This window comes from Prinia subflava, chromosome 15 (genome assembly GCF_021018805.1).
Source record: "Prinia subflava isolate CZ2003 ecotype Zambia chromosome 15, Cam_Psub_1.2, whole genome shotgun sequence".
NCBI lineage: Eukaryota > Metazoa > Chordata > Aves > Passeriformes > Cisticolidae > Prinia > Prinia subflava.
The window spans coordinates 9815616-9832749 of record NC_086261.1 but is presented as its reverse complement, the minus strand read 5'-3'; the positions used below and the strand labels follow the sequence as shown (position 1 = coordinate 9832749).

General features: G+C 41.8%; 1 protein-coding gene across 1 annotated transcript; it reads left to right on the top strand.

Moving 5' to 3' along the window:
- The first annotated feature begins 450 nt into the window (after nucleotides 1-450).
- GATM (glycine amidinotransferase) lies at nucleotides 451-13445 on the top strand. The gene is made up of 9 exons (XM_063412749.1): nucleotides 451-692; nucleotides 1078-1293; nucleotides 5594-5789; nucleotides 6950-7140; nucleotides 8425-8562; nucleotides 8857-9021; nucleotides 10738-10801; nucleotides 10902-11018; nucleotides 12430-13445. The coding sequence occupies exons 1-9, from the start codon at nucleotides 624-626 to the stop codon at nucleotides 12540-12542; spliced, it is 1269 nt and encodes a 422-aa protein (XP_063268819.1). The 5' UTR covers nucleotides 451-623; the 3' UTR covers nucleotides 12543-13445.
- Nucleotides 13446-17134: the final 3689 nt, after the last annotated feature.

Below are 17134 nucleotides of genomic sequence, written 5' to 3'. Positions count from 1 at the left end.
AGCTCTGGGGCCGTGTCTCCCGCGGCTGCCTCCGAGCCCGGCCGCTCCGGCTGCTGCTCCCTCGGGACCGCCGGGGGAGCCGGGCCGGGAGCGGGGGAGCCGGGACGGGAGCCGGGGGAACCGGGGAGAGCCAGGGAGAACCGGGACGGGAGCGGGGGAGCCGGGGGAACCGGGCAGAGCCAGGGGGAGCCGGGCCGGGAGCGGGGGAGCCGGGAGAACCGGGCAGAGCAGGGGGAACCGGGCAGAGCCAGGGGGAACCGGGACGGGAGCCGGGCAGAGCCGGGGGAGCCGGGCAGAGCCAGGGGGAACCGGGCAGAGCCAGGGGGAACCGGAACGGGAGCCGGGGGAACCGGGCAGAGCCAGGGGGAGCCGGAACGGGAGCCGGGGGAACCGGGCAGAGCCAGGGGGAGCCGGGCAGAGCCGGGAGAGCCGGGCAGAGCCAGGGGGAGCCGGGCCGGGAACGGAGGAGCCAGGGGAACTGGGCAGTGCTGGGGGAGCCGGGCTGGCCCCGCCCGGGCCCCGCGGGAGCTGCGGGCGGGCGGGCGCTGCCCCCGGGCGGGGCGGGCCGGGCGCACATAAAGCCGAGCCCGGCGGGGCCGGGCCGTCGTGTCGGGCCGGCGGAGATGCTGCGAGTGCGGTGCCTGCGCGGGGGCAGCCGGGGGGCCGAGGCAGCGCATTACATCGGCTCCAGGGTTGGTGCCGCGCCGGTCCGGGCCGGGGCTGGGGCTCCTCCGCGGGGCGGCCCCTCCGCCCGGTGCTCCGGCCGTGACGGGAGCGAGCGGGACCGATCCGGGCTTCCCCCGGGATCCCCCCGGGATCCCCCCGCCCCGGTCTGCCAGTGCCGTGTTCCCATCCCCTCACCCTTCTAAACCGAGTCTATCTTAAAAGGAAGAATTTCCTCAAAGCATCTGCCGGGCTGTGAATCGATTAGAATGGCTGTAACAAGCCGTGTTTCTTTAACACTCCAAATAACATACATTGCTTTGGGGTTATAGTGTTAAGGCATTTGTGGGCTGAGCCATAGCTTTTTGTCTTTTGTAAGGGCAGCATAATTTTCGTTCTTGTTTTTATTTTAAGCTTCGAGGAGCCTTTACAGGATGGGTGCAGCGAACTTTCCAGAGCACCCAGGCAGCTGCGGCCTCCCAGAACAGCTGCGCTGCCGAGGACAAGGCTGCGAGCCCCGCGCCCAAGGACTGCCTCGTTTGCTCATACAATGAATGGGATCCGCTGGAAGAGGTCATTGTGGGGAGAGCTGAAAATGCTTGTGTCCCACCTTTTTCCGTGGAGGTTAAGGTAAACAATAAAAACGAACCTGAAATGGAAAATGTGGAATTTATATCTAAAAGTTACCTAAGCTTTACAATGCATAAGGTGTGGTGTTTACTCCTTTCAAGATAGTTATTTACATCTGTGAAACTTTACAGCATAGCCATGTTGGTGAGGGATGTGCTTTTTTCTTTGGACTTTCAACTGAATTTGCTGTTTTAACAGAAGTTACTGGCAGAGACAAACTCTAATAGATGCAATCTATTCAAGTAATATAGCCCTGATGTTATCAAAGCACACACACAAACTTTTGAGATAGTTCGTTGCACTGATGAAACTAATTTGGCTTGAAGCTAAGTAGGGTTACCGCTTGAAAAAAGTGTAGTTTTCGACTTAGTAGTCTGAGCAAAATCGAGTTCTGTACCTTTAGACCAGCAGGACTCTTATGTCAGACAGCTCTGAAGTAGTTTACTGAAACTCCTCTGTGCTACAGTAAATATTTTGTGGAAATACCTAGTTCGCTTGTTTTTCAGGATTTTTCTGTGCCTAAAATTATGTCAACAACCTAAATAAATTAATGATTCTTTATTCTCTGGAATCTTGTATTTGAAACAGTAACACTCAAATAGTGGGCTTGCTCCAGATTTTTTTTTGTTCTTCACCTAGACATTAAAGTTGTTGAGTATGTGTGTTACCTGCATTTGTGGGCACGATCTTGAATATTTCTCTGTCATTGTTACAGTACAGTACTACCTGCAGGGCAGCATGTAATCCATGGCTATCACAACAAAATGAGCTGGCACACAGCTTCTGCCTGAGACACCTTAGTAAAAACCTAAAGGATATCCTGACAAAGTTGAGCAGAAGACCTCAGTTTAAAAAAAAAAAAAAAAAAAATAATTTTATTTGGCATTGAAAGAATGGCAAAGATACCAAAAATACGTTTAAAGTGCTGGAAATAGTTGTTATGGGGAAGTTTGATATGTACTTGTATAGAAGGCTTCTCTTCCCTTAGCCCTTTTTATATTTCTAAATATTTGTTTTTTAGACTCTGGGTTGTGTCTTTCAGAGACTCCAAAGATATCCTAGCAGTTTCAGAGAAGGAGGTGAATGAGGGTTAGCATTTCTAATATACAAGTATATGTATGTGCATTTATGTAAGTCTGACATAATGAATGTATAGAAAGAGTAAGGAAAAAAAGGTCTAACATTTTACATTGTGACATTAAATGAGGCAAAATTCAGTTCCTAAGCAGTGGACAGGAGCTTGCTTTAGCACCAGAAAAAAAATTTCAAGTGTCTGACTTGCTGAAGTGCCACATGCTATACAGGTTTTACTGCCTACTAAGCTGTAACTACTCACATGAGGTCAAGAGCTTCACTTTCTCTTACATTTGAAATCAAAAGCTCAGTGAGGAATGTCAAATACAGGATTACCTCTGCAATTCAAATACCTATGACTTAGAGTTAAAGCAAGATTTAAATTTGCTTTATGTCAGTTGCCAAGACCACAACAGGTAATGGGAACAGAGCCAGCTGAGATGTGGTTTCTTCTAATTTTCTCTGCTTTTGTCTGAAATATTGCTGTAGAAACTGCAACAGTAACACCTGGAGGTTGCTGCTGAATAATCCAAGTAGTAGCCAAGTCCCACCTTGACATTATTACAATTAATTAATTAATAGATTCATGGTGGTTCAAATCTCCATGTGCCCAAGAGGTGATGTGTGTATGTGTGTTGCTCCAGTATAATACAACAGCCATAATTCCCCGTTCCTGCCCCTGTTAACAGCAAAACTAGAGTTAGTGCTGTCTGCCAAGTGCATGAGGATCACTGGTTATAAAAACTGCAGTTTAAAACTAATGAATTCTACACTTCTAAGGGAAATTCAAAGCTTTGGACCTGAGACATACTAAAAAATGTATCTAAAATTATAACAGTTTGATAAATACTTATGTTGAGATTGTGTTTTAAGAATGTATGCACATTTATTTACTAAATATTTAAATGCAGGAAGTGTGGCTGCGTTCAGCACTCTCTTCTGCTTTGAGAAAAGGGTTTGGTATACTCGAGTATTTTGCTGTGATGTGCTTGGCATAAGAAGGAGTAAAGAAGGAATTGAGCAGGGAGCCCTGCATCTCTGATGAATATTAATGAGCTGACACTTTCTTGCATATCCTTTTTAGAGTTTGAAACGGGCTATATAGAGGTAAATGCAGTACCTGAGAACTTGAAAAATCTTAACATTAATTAGAAAGATGCCCTTTTTTGAATCAAAACTTCAATGAAGAATCCCACAACTGAGATATATTCTTCTGAAGCAGTTGAGAGTCAAGCAGTTGAACTTAACAGCTTTGTATTCTACAATGCTCTTCAGTGTATTTTGTGAATAATAATGCATTTTGGGTGAGGAGTATTATTAACATAGATCCTTATGTCTTGAGTGAGAAGATGAGAGTGTGTACATGTGTTTACCACTGAATTAGGCAAAAAGAATTTTGATCTGAATTTAAGTTTTAATATCCTAAATTTATTAACTGTCTTTATTAGGTTAAAGGTACATCATGATAATGTTAATTATTTTCCATGACAAATGTTTAAAGTAAATAGCAACAATAAGGAACAATACTGCTGTTTGTTAAAGACAACCATTTCTTACAGAACACTCTTAAATTTCTTTCTGAAAAGAAAGAATTTGTTTTAAATGTTGTCTTTTCTGTGTCCTATCCACAGTCCTTTATGAACTTTCTGAGCTCACTTATATGTCTATGACCAAAGGGGCTGAAATGCCAACCCTGATTTGATATGAAATATCTGTCCCAGCCTCTTCCCCAGTTATTTGGAAGGCAGGGAATGTGAGTAGTGCTACAGTGTTAACCTTTATTCTGTTGTAACTTTAAGATTACACCATCCCATTAGTGTGACACAAGTGTGGTTCCTCAGGTTGGAAAAAAGCAGAACTAGAGGACGTGGTGGAGAGAGGAGCTGCACCTCTTAGGGATGGATGATATTCACATACACCATGGCTGGCTCTGGAAATAACCAGCTTCAACCCACAGGACGAATTTATCTCATTAGCAGAACATGTTTCCATAGGAATGCAATGCTAAGCACTTCATGTGATCTGCATGTGACTTCTGACCAGCTGGCAAGTTTGAGGTGATCAGATTACCCAAGACCTTACTTACAGAAAAAGAACAAATTCCCTCAGGAAGGATGGGAAGAAGCTTCAGTACTGGAGGAGCAGGATGGCCATGCTGAGGCTCTCTGTGCAAATGTCAAGGCTGAATTTTCTTTCCTCTCTCTTACCTCTATAGCATGAGGCAAATACCCAGAAATAGTGGAGAATAGAGTGAACAGGCTGGATGGTTAAAGGGGATCAGGCATACCTCCATGCATGGGGATCAAGGATGGCCTTGCCTGCTCAGGGCTCAGTGGCAGTGCTGGCACAAAGAACATCACCTCTCTGACTTTGGTGAGAATATTGCATTCTGGAGGTAGTCAGGACTGCAGTGTCAGGAGACAACCTCATGTTTGGGAGGGCAGGTTTTTCTGCATCCCCTTGCTGTCCCTCCAGCTTGCTGGCCTGTTCTGGCCCCTTCTGCTGTCATTCCAGAAGGGCTCCATATGCACTTGCGTCTCAGCTAACACTGACGTGACAGAGGAACCTCAGATACATCAGACTGAAGCAGCATCATTTGTTTTGATTATATGTCTGGTTTTTCTCACCCATGAGAACTGGGACATTATTTTGAATTTGGTTTTAATTTAAGAAGGCTATCACAGCATTTCAGCAGATAATTTAGGTCTGTAAATGTTGAACATGTTTTAATCCAACCTTGGCAGGCGAGTTTAGCATCTTTTGCCTCTTCTAGACTGCTGTGCCTGAAGTGTGGCCCCTTCTGGCCAACAAGGCATGCTACCTGTACTTGGGATGGCTTTAGAATCTCTGATGTCACCATTGTGACATTACTGAAGTGAGGTTGTAAGGTGACTACAGATGTGTGCATTTTGCAGATGAGCTCAAGGTTGTTTTCATTTAAAAATGTGTCTGATAGCTTTATTAAATATCAGAGTCTACAGTGTTTGGTGTGTTTGCACAAGTGTTCTGTCATAGGGACCAAATGGCCCCTTGGTAACACTGGTCACTCAATGCTTACTGAAGTGTAATGCAGTCAAAACACTGAAGGAATCAGATAAAAGGCACATTCCAACATATTAGGATCAAGAACAAGAAACTTTAATATTAAGAATTCTATCTTATGCCTCTATTTCACTCCAAGATAACTGGTGCTTATTCTTTGTCACTTTGTGTTCTTTTGTTTTAGGCAAACACGTATGAAAAATATTGGGGATTCTACCAGAAGTATGGAGGCCAGAGTTTCCCCAAAGACCATTTAAAAAAAGCTATTGCTGAAATTGAAGAGATGTGCAATATTTTGAAGGGAGAAGGTGTTATTGTCAAGAGGCCTGATCCAATTGACTGGTCTGTGAAGTATAAAACACCTGATTTTGAGTCTACAGGTAAATGGTTTTCCATTATTGAAGGTCTTGTCTGTTTAGCTCTTGTCTGAGTCATTTTGGATGTTATCTAGTCTAGCTTTCAGCTAGGACCAGGATTATCACCAGCACTAAGTGAGGTCAGTGATTTCTGTAGCTAAGACTTGGAAGATCTCCAGGAATGGAGGTTCTGCCACCTCGTTTGCTGAGCAGCTTCAGTGCTGGGTGAATTTCCTGATGAAAGGCCTTTTCCTGACGCCCAACCTGAATTTCCCTCACCAGCATCTCTTGCCAGGTGCCCTCTCTGTGTTGCCACTGCCAAGAAATGCTAATCTGTCATGGCCCTCAAAGTGGCTGTAGAATGTTTCTGCTTTGTCCCCTCCTTGCCACATGGAAGTCAAATGCTCGAAGTCCCTCTGACCCTCCTGATAGCTCTTTGTTGGATCCTGGACTTGGATCCATCTTAAACTATGGAAGGCAAAACACATGGAGGCAGCACTTTACCAGGAAGACCCTCACAAAGTGTCCAGGAAATTTGAATGTCCCTTTACCTACACACATTCCTCCATGTATGGCTGTGTTTATCTGCAGTGAGAGCACACTGCTCACCAAGCTTAGCATCAAGTGTTGTCCCCAGGCTTCTTTCATGTAAAATACATTATTAATTTTTTTCTAGTGGAATTCAAATTCATTAAGGAACAGAAAATGTTAAGGAAAAGTCTAATGGGACTACTTTCTGCACTAGTTCTGTGTTCCATCAAATTCCTCTTCTGTGCTATTACTTTTTAGAAGGATAGTATATAAAGAAATGCAGTTCACTTGGAAAATTTGCTGCCCATCAACACTTTTTAAAGTCATCTGGGTAATGCATAAGCTTTGGTCTGGTTAGTTTTCATTAGCCAAATGATGAAGTGGAGGCTTGAGATGGATGGCTTTCATCTAGCTGTGAATCTTATGAGTGAGGTTTTGTAACGAAAATTCCATGTATTTTGAATGAAAAGTAATACTTTGAAAAATTCTGAAGAATTAAGGACCTGATATTATGTGCTGGCTTCCTCACATTGCTAAGAATTATTTTTGCCATTATTTTGGATAGAAATAATGGTAAAAGCAAAGGGAAAGTGCCTGATCTGAAAGAGCTGAGAAAGGCATATTTGTCTCATTAATGGCCACTTCCCTTTCAGGTATGTATGCTGCCATGCCAAGAGACATCCTGTTAGTGGTGGGAAATGAAATTATTGAAGCACCTATGGCTTGGCGTGCTCGGTTCTTTGAGTACAGGGCATATAGACGACTAATCAAAGATTATTTCAACAGTGGTGCTAAGTGGACAACTGCCCCCAAACCCACAATGGCAGATGAACTCTATGATCAGGTACTGTTCTAACTTTCCTTCAGAACTTCAGTTCTCATACAGAATTTTCTGGATAGTTTCAACTTGATTTTTAGGATTCACAGAATTGTGGAGGAGGAATGGCACAAAACAGCTCTGGAGAACTGGTTTTTTTCTAGTGTGTGCAAGCATGCTGCAGCCTTTCCAGCTGAAACTCAGTGTGTGCAGTCAGAGGGCAAGGAACAGGAAGCTGTGTCTATTGAATTCCTCTGCTTTGAATTGTTTTGGTTACTAGCTGTAACTGAGCATTACTAAAGAGGAAGGAATGCTAGAAAAACATCACAGAGATTACTTTCAAGAATAAAGATTCCCTGAGAATGTCCATATGTCCTGAGTGCAGTGGGAAAGTGGGAAAGAATATATATTTTGCCACAGAGAAAACCCCAACTCATAGTCCTTATTTTGCATGATGACTGGGATTTTGAAAGTTACTTAAAAGAAACAGTGAAGGATCTAAACTGTATTTACCTTCCAAATATTATAGTGAACAGTTTCTTAATCTTTTTCCTAATAATTTGGAACGATTTTGGTAGTTTCCTATAAGCCCCCAAATGCATGAGAACCTTGGTGACAGCATTTACAATAAATGCAGTAAACTCATTGTGAAATGATTGTACCTTTCTGGGGACAGTGTCATCAGTGACACAAAGGAGACTTTGTTAAACAAGATTACCTTAGAGTCACCTTCAGTATTAGAAAACTTCTAGAGCCTGTAACTACTTACCTGGTATTTTTCATTTATGCTGGATTTTTACATCTCACTTGTTCTGAATTGTCTTGTTTAATTTTAAAATAATTTGTAATAATAAAGATCGATCTTCTAGCTCTAAGTTCTGCTCCATGCTAAAATGTCAAAAAGTAAGAAGTTCACATTTGTTTGGAAATAGCTTCCATTCCAGTATTTCTGTCACCATGCAGTGATCTGTTGGACTGGTATTAAACTCCACTGTAATGAATACTTTTGATCATGAAGTCGGAATATCATCCACACAGTGGTTCTGAAGAGCAATTAATTTCTTAATATAACTCTTGTCTCTCATCTTATGACCTGTTCTTTAATGTGCTTAAAGCCTTTCACTTTTATGTTCACATTTAGATTTTCTTTTCTGTTCTAATAAGAAGTAACCAAATCCACTTCCAAGGAACACACTTGCTATCAATTTTAATACATTTTCCTAATTTCAAGTTACTCTCCACTAGCAAATTATTTGATAACTTTCTTTTAACATCTCCAGCCTTAAAAGTTGTTCTCTTTTCTACAACTAGAATTATCCAATCCACTCTGTTGAAGACAGGCATAAACTGGCTGCTCAGGGAAAATTTGTAACTACAGAATTTGAGCCATGCTTTGATGCTGCTGACTTCATTAGAGCTGGAAGAGATATCTTTGTACAAAGGAGCCAGGTAAATAAAGCTTCCTTTCAACAGTTTTGGTATCTCTCTTAATGATTGATAGATATTTTGTCTTTTTAAATTCCTGAGCAGTGTTAAAACAAAAGAGTTGGCAAAAGAAATTGCTCGTCATAGAATGTTTGATATACAGGATAAGACTGCCTTCCAGGCAAGGGGTTAGCTAAAGGCACAGGATTCTCTATTATATTTGCTTTAAATATTTAATGAAATAAAACTTTAGACAAACTAAACTTGGATGCAGTTTACATTCCAGCCTAGTAAAGCCTAATTTGTCCTGTTTTTCAGGTTACAAACTACATGGGTATTGAATGGATGAGGCGACACCTTGCACCAGACTACAGAGTGCACATAATATCCTTTAAGGACCCCAACCCTATGCACATTGATGCCACTTTTAATATCATTGGACCTGGTCTTGTGCTCTCTAACCCAGACCGTCCCTGCCATCAGGTGAGAGTGTACAGGGGGGAGGAAAGTGTTCTGTGTTTAAAAAAACTGGGTCAGTTCCCTGCTGGGAAATTGCTGTTCCACACATTCCACAGTGTGTTGCATCCTAAGTCCATGGTTAAATATGATGGAAGTAATCTGATTTCTAATAATGTATCAAAGCAAGCACCTGGGATATACTACTTCTCTGAACACTTCCACTGCTTAAAACACTTCAATTGTATCCTAAGAGAAATTAAAGGGTTTCTGCTGCGCAGATGAGAAATCTCCCTTTTTAGTCCTATTTTGGAAGCCTCTTCTTTGGTATTAATTGGACCAGTGACAGGAAGCTGGTTGTTACTCATGCATTCAGCTTTGAATTCCTTCTGAAGAGTAGGGAAGAGGAGAGATATATAAAACCTGCTAGTACACTGAGAAAAAGCTGATATTGCTGAGCAGCACAATGAGATCAGGGAGCTTTCCAGAGGGTGAGAGCTCATCTCTGTTACAGTCACGTTACCTGCACTGCGGTGCTTGGGGGTTTTTGTGAGGATCCCTGTGACTTCAGAAGCTGCACAACCACACTGAATAGCTGAGCTGGCACTGAATGAGAGGGGCAGAGCTGGGTGCTGCACACTGAGAGCCATGTGCAGGGCACAGCTCCTAAAAGCAGCCTCAGGCTGTTCTTGGCAGGTGGTTTCAATGAATGTAATTCAATCCAATTGAATTACAGCCTCCTTTAGCCATAGCCATCCATTCTGAGACTATAATTTTAAAAACAATCTTAGTTTTTCCTCCCCTTTTCCCTTCCACGGTTTTTCATCATGTTACTTGGAAGAGGATGTTCTTCTTGGTCTCCTTGTATTAAACCCATGTCCTGTGACTTTTTTTCAGGGAAAACTGCTGTCTGTGTAGATAGAAAAGATAAATACAGCTTGCTTTCATAAAAACTGGTTTGGCAGTTCTGGATGAGCGGGGAGTGGTGGGGGTGTGTGTGAATGGTGCGGATGAAAGGTTTTTTTTTTTGAATGGTGCCGATGAAAGGGAGCTTTTCTTCCAAATCCTGGCAGGCCGGGCTGGTTGTTGGGTGGTCGTCATTGGAGCTCCACCTCGTGGTACCGCTGGAACACTCCCCAACACCCTCCCAACCATTCAGGCAATGAGGATGAAAAGTGAACTCTCCTTCGCCAAATTATCCTCCTCTTAATTTTAACTTAATTGTGTAAATCTTAGAGAGACAAATTTTTCCTTGGGATGCCCTTACATGTTCCCTTTGTTAAATGAACTGCGTATTAATTTTCTCATAAAACGAGAAGGAAAGGTAATTTTGTGTTATTTCTGATGGGTTTTATTTTTAGAAACACCAGTGTAACTCATATTAATGGCTTTTATAATCATATGTGAAGAAATAACACAAAAAATGGTAATTGAATATGTTTTGCTTGTTACCAATATATTTACTTAACAAGCTCTAAACTGCAAATGGTATCTTTTGTCTTTAGCATAAATAAAACCAATAGAAATAAATGTTATTGGCATGCAAACTCTAAAAAGACTTTCAAAAATAGTTGTATGAAAGCTGGATTTGTAGATGAAGCCTGAATGAAGGCCAGAATAGTGAACTGAGTGCAGGGGCTGTCATGCATATTGGAATATTCTGGAAAAATGTGGCATAGGTCAGAGGACATAATGTGATACTCCAAGAACTGTCTTGAGAATATATTTAAATTGCTCTTCCAGATTGAGCTCTTCAAGAAGGCTGGCTGGACTGTGATTCAACCCCCAGTGCCACTCATCCCAGATGGTATAGTGACCCTTCCTTTTCTAAGGATTCCAAGAGTACTCTAAAGGTTATTAATGTGGAGTAAAGTTGGTGCAGTACAAGGTTTGTTCTCCTGTTTCAGATCACCCACTGTGGATGTCTTCTAAGTGGCTCTCCATGAATGTCCTGATGCTGGATGAGAAACGAGTGATGGTGGATGCCAATGAGACATCGATCCAGAAGATGTTTGAAAAGCTGGGTATGTCCTAACACACTTCTACATACACTTAAAAGAAGATTATTGGGCTACCAGCCAGGGTAAATGGAGGTTTCACTTAAAGTAGTCTAAGAAGCCAGCACTGGAAAAAGTACTCCAATAGCTGGATTAGCAAGTAAGAACAATTCAGTGATTTTTCTCTTGAATACTTCAGTCATAGAAATAGGGTCTTCTTTTTCTCCCTGTAGCTTGTATCACATAAAGGTGTGAGTGGCAACTAAAGTTATTGCTAGGATGCCTTTGAATGAGTTTTTTTATTGTCAACTGTTCCAGTTTGAGGTCAACGTCTGTCTTGCAAAGGTTGAGTGCATCTACTGCTGAATTTTATAGAGCTGGGAATCCATCATTGCCAAAATGCTTTCAGATTTTTCTAGTTAGAAACTCATTGTACTTTCAAATGTCAAATTAAGACAACCCAAGTATTTCTGCTCATTTACAGACAATCTCAGTCCTGTGAGATGTAACTTCATGATAGCATGGAATTCCTTCAGATATGCAGAGACAGAACTGTATTTGAACATAAAATCTGGAAGTCTTATTATGCATAGCTGCTCAGTCTTAGGTTGTTTTATTGCATGACCAAAGAGTTGTAGATTTAAAAATACTTCAAAGTACTTAAAGAATGTGGCTATTAATGCTAATTGTGGCTTATCTTTTACCCTTGATTTTCACAGTCTATGTGAGTTCTAAATAAACTCAGTCAGAAAGTTTGTAGGACTGACTGAGATGGGTCTGCTGGGAACAAAACTACTGCTGACCTAGGAGATAGATTCAACTGAGCTGCTCCTGAGCTCCTGAAAGTGCCGAGAAGCAAAAAGGCAAACTCTGTAACAGAGAAATTGTCTGATCCTTCTGTTAGGACTTTGTATAAGCTAAGCCACAGCTGAAACAAAGGGGTAGGAAGCTTAACCTAGGTAAGAGCCTTTTTTACCTTTCAGAGAAAGAGGGAGTCAGAGCTATCTACCTTGAAGGCTTCTTTTCTTGAGAGGCACTTGAAAGAGTACATTCAGTGTCTGAATCATAAATGCTCACACACATTTATAAAAATGTGTCCTGACCATATATTGTAGCAGAATTTCAGCTGATTCTTCACGTACTGCAAAACCTGAATTTATCTTTTTAGTGTTGGCAGGTCATAACACATCAGACACTGCCTGTGCTCCAGGCACTGTGTATTCCTGAGGGTATCACCAGAATAAACAAGCCAGCTATGTTCCATTTGTTCTTTGCCTAGAATGTGAGAAAACAAATACTTAACAAACTAGTAGGAAATGCTGTCCACATTTACATCCAGCCATATGATCTGATAAAATATCATCTAATGTTCTGACCAGAGCTTGCCATGTGAAGCTGAGGATCTAATTTTAAAGTGTTCCTTGCCTTTTTCTTCCAGGCATTTCTACCATTAAGGTGAACATCCGCCACGCCAACTCTCTGGGAGGCGGCTTCCACTGCTGGACGTGTGACATCCGCCGCCGCGGCTCCCTGCAGTCCTACCTGGACTAGCAAAGAGCCCAACAGGCAGCTTCTGAAATAGGCATAGGAAATGAGCAAATCACTGTCACTCTTGTTAAAATGACTGCATGAGCTCTAGTGCTTGATAAGTGGTGTCCTCATAATGGTCTGGTAATGTTTTGTTCTTAAATACCCTTCACTTTAAGTAGGCTAATTGAAACTGCTTCCATCAGCAATACAGGTTTTCTGGCTGCCTTTTTGAAAGACATCCTTCATCTGTGAAGCCTTTTCACATTGGCTTTGAATGTAAAAACTTGACAAAATAGCTAAAAGGTCTTGGTTACAAAAGCTTGTCCACTAATTCTGGATATCTACCTCTGTCTACTTACTTTATCAAATAGGCAGCTTGAAATGTGAAACTTGAGTAAACCTTTCTTATTCCTTTTAACCACCTCATTGTTCTAATATATTCATGTCTAATGAAGTTGAAATAGATGCAACTGTATAGATCTCTTAGGGAACCAAGTAATTTTATCATGTTTTCCATGTCTACCCATACAGAGAATTTTCAGTATGATCTAACTTTTAAGACATGTTCACTTACTTGCCATGTTCTACATTTTCTCCTGATGCATGTCATGCACCTGAGTACTTTTTTATATTGCTTTTTGTATTGCTGAAATCGGGTTTTATTTAACTTTTAAGTGTACAAATGATAGCTAATATTCTGCTTGTACAGGTTTCACTCTCAGTTGTTTACATAACTTAAAAAGAGGCACAAAAGAAAATCCAACAATAACTCCTCCCCAACCTTCTGACATCTTACAACCCGGACTTCCTTCAGCTGTAGCAGATACAGAAATATGTATCAAACATGCCTGATGCTATGGAGGAATTTGAGTTTTGATCTCTGAATATGTACTTTTTATGCTAATAAAGGTTTTTGCATTCTCACTTTGTTGCCCTTCTGTTAATTCTGTAAGTATGAAATGTCTGGATGGAGACAAAATACACATGGATTTTTTTCCCTGTAAAATAAGTAACATCTTAAACTCTTATATAATGCAGAAAGCCTTTATAGTGTATTATTCATATACCATGTTTCTACCTCTGTTCTGCACAGAAGTATGACTGATGGGGGAAAGTATCTCTGATATTTCTTGCTACACTGTGGAGAAATCCACTATTACAATGCAGTGTACCCTGACAGAAAAGATGTCAGGCAGAACATGCTCACATACAAAGCTGTATGGGCATATTTTAGAGCTGGGTAGGGTTAAACAGGTCAAATGTCAAGGATCTAGGATGCTTTGACATATGCAAAATGGAAAGAGATAATTAGCTGCCAGCAGTTAAGGAGGTAGAGATGGTGTCTATTTTCCTTTTAAAATCAAGGCTTTATAGACAATGGAAATTTGTCTGAGTCTTCCTCTCACCCAGCTTTGTTTTCCACGACTGGCCCTGGAGCTGGGCAGCTCAGAGCAGCACACACAGCAGGTCATCCCCCCCTGCTCTGCATGCTGCAGTGCCAAAATGTCTGTGTGGCTGTGCTCGGCATAAGATACCACCAGCTATGGCTGAAACCACTAGAAACTGGCCAAAAGTGGATTAATGACAGCCATGGGCACCCTGGGTGTCTCCTGGATTAAGGAGACTATATTTTCATATTTTTGTATCATGTTATACCTGACATTCTGGCTTCATAAACATTTCAGCCTTTTCCTGGTAGTTTTTGTTGTTGTTGTTTGTTTTTTCGTGTTTTGGTTTTTTGGGGTTTTTTTGTGGGTTTTTTTTGGTTGTTGTATTTTGTTTCTTTGGGGTTTTTTTGGTTGTTGTTGTTGATCCCTCATTAAATATTTTTTTAATCTTTAACTGTGCACACTGGAGCAAGTCTTTCAGCTTGAACACAACCATTATGTTCTGAAGTTGTTTGGGTTTTTTTCTGCCAGTAATATAAGTTCTTTTACCCAGTCTATGGATCCTGTGACTGGTTTGGGAACAGACTTTTCTCTCAAGTCATTTTTGCTTCGACATGAAAGGCAGAGAAGTTGTTCCATTTGAGCAGAAGCCTGCTCAATATCAGCAGCAGTGTCAGAATACAGATTGTAGACACACAGTAGCAGGAATGCACTGAGCTAAAGAAGTGTTACTGCCATCATTTTGGGACAGAGCAGGATCTGGTGCTGTGAATATTTTTGGGACTTTCTCAGCCCTGACTTTCACTGACCATAAAGCAGTCAATTAGCCAGTCCATTTCCATGTTAAATTGCAAGGGAGCTACACTTGGGTACTCCATGAGGTACAGTGAGGGTTAAACAGTAAATGGGACCTGCTCCATACAAAAGCAAGGACCCTGTAGGAACAATGTGGGGTTCTCTCTAAGTCTTCTGCAGCACAAGACCAGGGAGGACAAAGTTTGTATCTCTCCTGGAACAATTATATTTTCCCACCAGTGCAGGGAGCTGTTGATTCACAGGTATGTTTACAAATGTCCCTTGGGTGGATGTGCATGTCTGAACTGCCAAATGCAAAACTGCCCTGCCTTACAGTCTCTTCTGTACTCTCAGTGTTAGTTGGAGATACAATTGTGCAGCTATAGGAGAGAGTTTATGAAGTGGAATGCAATGATAAAAAAAGTTCAAAGGTAAATTTTAAAGCTTTAAGGGGCTTTCAGAGACAGCAAAACCTTAGAGGAATGATGAAGGGAACATAATATGTAAGAGTGTTATGGTGGATGCCACCCCATAATAGTAATACTTATAATCTTCCAAGTTATTTTTATTCTTGCATAGAGGGAGGTTAGCCTGTGTCACAGTTGCTTTTGGTTAGACAAGAACTTGGAAATGGGAGTCTGCAGTGAGAAGCAGACCTGGTTTCTGCTCTGATATTGAATTACAAGCAATTTTATGAAGCCAAATTACACGTGGGCAACAGGATCCTACTGGCCACAGGAAGCAGGAGTGATGGTGTTTGACCACCTCTGTTCCAGACTGCAGCTTACATGTAAATAAACCAAAACTGAACGGGGGCTGCACTTGAATTGTCCTTAATTATTTTTCACTGGCTTTACAGGCCTTAAATACTTGCTTCAGAGAAGGTCAGCTTCAGCTTTCAAAACCGTCTGAAGCTGCAGTTACAGCTGTAAGGACAGATGGTAAATCAGTTGGCCAATGCCCAGGGAGGGTTTCAGGGTGGGCTCAATCAGCTGCAAGGACTTAGCTGACCACTACCAGGGCAGGGCCCTGGGATTTGCCTCCGGTTTTCCTGCTGAAACTCCAGTAAATTTGCTGGTTGTGACAAGCCATGTGCCTTGCCATACAGATGCCTGTAATAAAGACTCTTCATAAGATCAGGTAAGATACAATTCTTAAAGTACCAGCTCCAAGCCAGAGAGGATGTGGGAAGAAAGTGAAGTCTCTGAGGCAGGAATAAGCTCCTGTTTGGAGGTGGAGCTCATGGTTGGCAATGCTGAGGGCCAATGTGAGACAAATTGCAGGAAGGGAGGGGGGTGTTTGCTCTACTTAGTGGGCCAAAGGGAAAGAATATTTTCTTCCAGTCAATTGCTTTGAGCTATGTCTGTCCTTGCAGAAATTGGTTGTTTCTTGCTTCAGTGTTTTCTGAGTGTTTCTGCTGTCCAGTTTAAAATACTCCCTTTTGGCTCCCCTACGTGCCACCTGTATGATTAAAACCCCAAAGTGGCAAGCCTGGTGGACACTTCTGCAACTGCTGCTAATGCCTAACAAAGGTAGGCTGATGTCTACTCACCTCCATTTAAAATTAGTCTTGGTTTTTAGGTCAGAAATAAGGGCCATTGCAGATGTTTTTTCTGGTGTTATGCAGTGCAAGTGGAAATTTGAGTGTTGGTTCCACTTATATTTCTGGTAGTTAAAGAGGCTTTTAGAGTTGATTTCCCTGTTCTAGAAATCCAGAATATTTGAGGCACTTTATTCTTGCCAGGGAGCAACCCCGTGTGCTTAGCTGTGCTGAAACTGTCAGGACAGCCCTGAGCCTCCAGCATTTATCACTTCCCAACAGGGTCTGCTTCTGCCTTCCTTCTGCTGGAGCATTCTCTGAGCTTAATTAAGCAGGCAGGAAATAGCTTTATGATAATGAATGATATCCCAAGTTAGTGGTTCATTCATTAGTTTATAGCAAATTGCCACAAGTTATGACTTAATGAAGTCAAATACGTGAATGAGAAGTGCTGGCAAAGCCCCGTGGCAGCAGCACTAGAGGGTGCTGCTGTGACGCCAATAGCTTTCCTCCAGCCCATCCTAAAAGATGTTTTAGAACCTTTTTTTTTTTTTTTTTTGCTTACTCGTCTTTTTCTTCTGATGATGTTTTGATCAAAGTTCTTGAAAACACCTCAAGATTTTTCCCGACTATACATATAATTTGTTTGATAATACATAAAGTCCTATTTCTCAGCATCAAAAAAGTACATATCTATACACATGAAAACAATGGCTCTGAGTGTAGGGACACAGACGTTTCCTTAAGGGCTGGCTGTATTGTTTAGGCTTGCACAGGTTGTCAGAAATCAAATAAGGGCCAAATGAGGATGATTGTTGCCTTTTTAAACCACCCTCACATGGGCTGAGCACCATATAATTTAAAATTATAGCCCAAAAGCCACATAGAGG

Bases quoted from the DNA above. Each gene is read 5' to 3' on its own strand.
- GATM (XM_063412749.1), top strand. From the start codon at position 624: ATGCTGCGAGTGCGGTGCCTGCGCGGGGGCAGCCGGGGGGCCGAGGCA. The intron at 7,141-8,424 runs GTACTGTTCTAA...TTCTACAACTAG, and splicing joins CAGATGAACTCTATGATCAG to AATTATCCAATCCACTCTGT. The intron at 11,019-12,429 runs GTATGTCCTAAC...TTTTTCTTCCAG, and splicing joins GAAGATGTTTGAAAAGCTGG to GCATTTCTACCATTAAGGTG.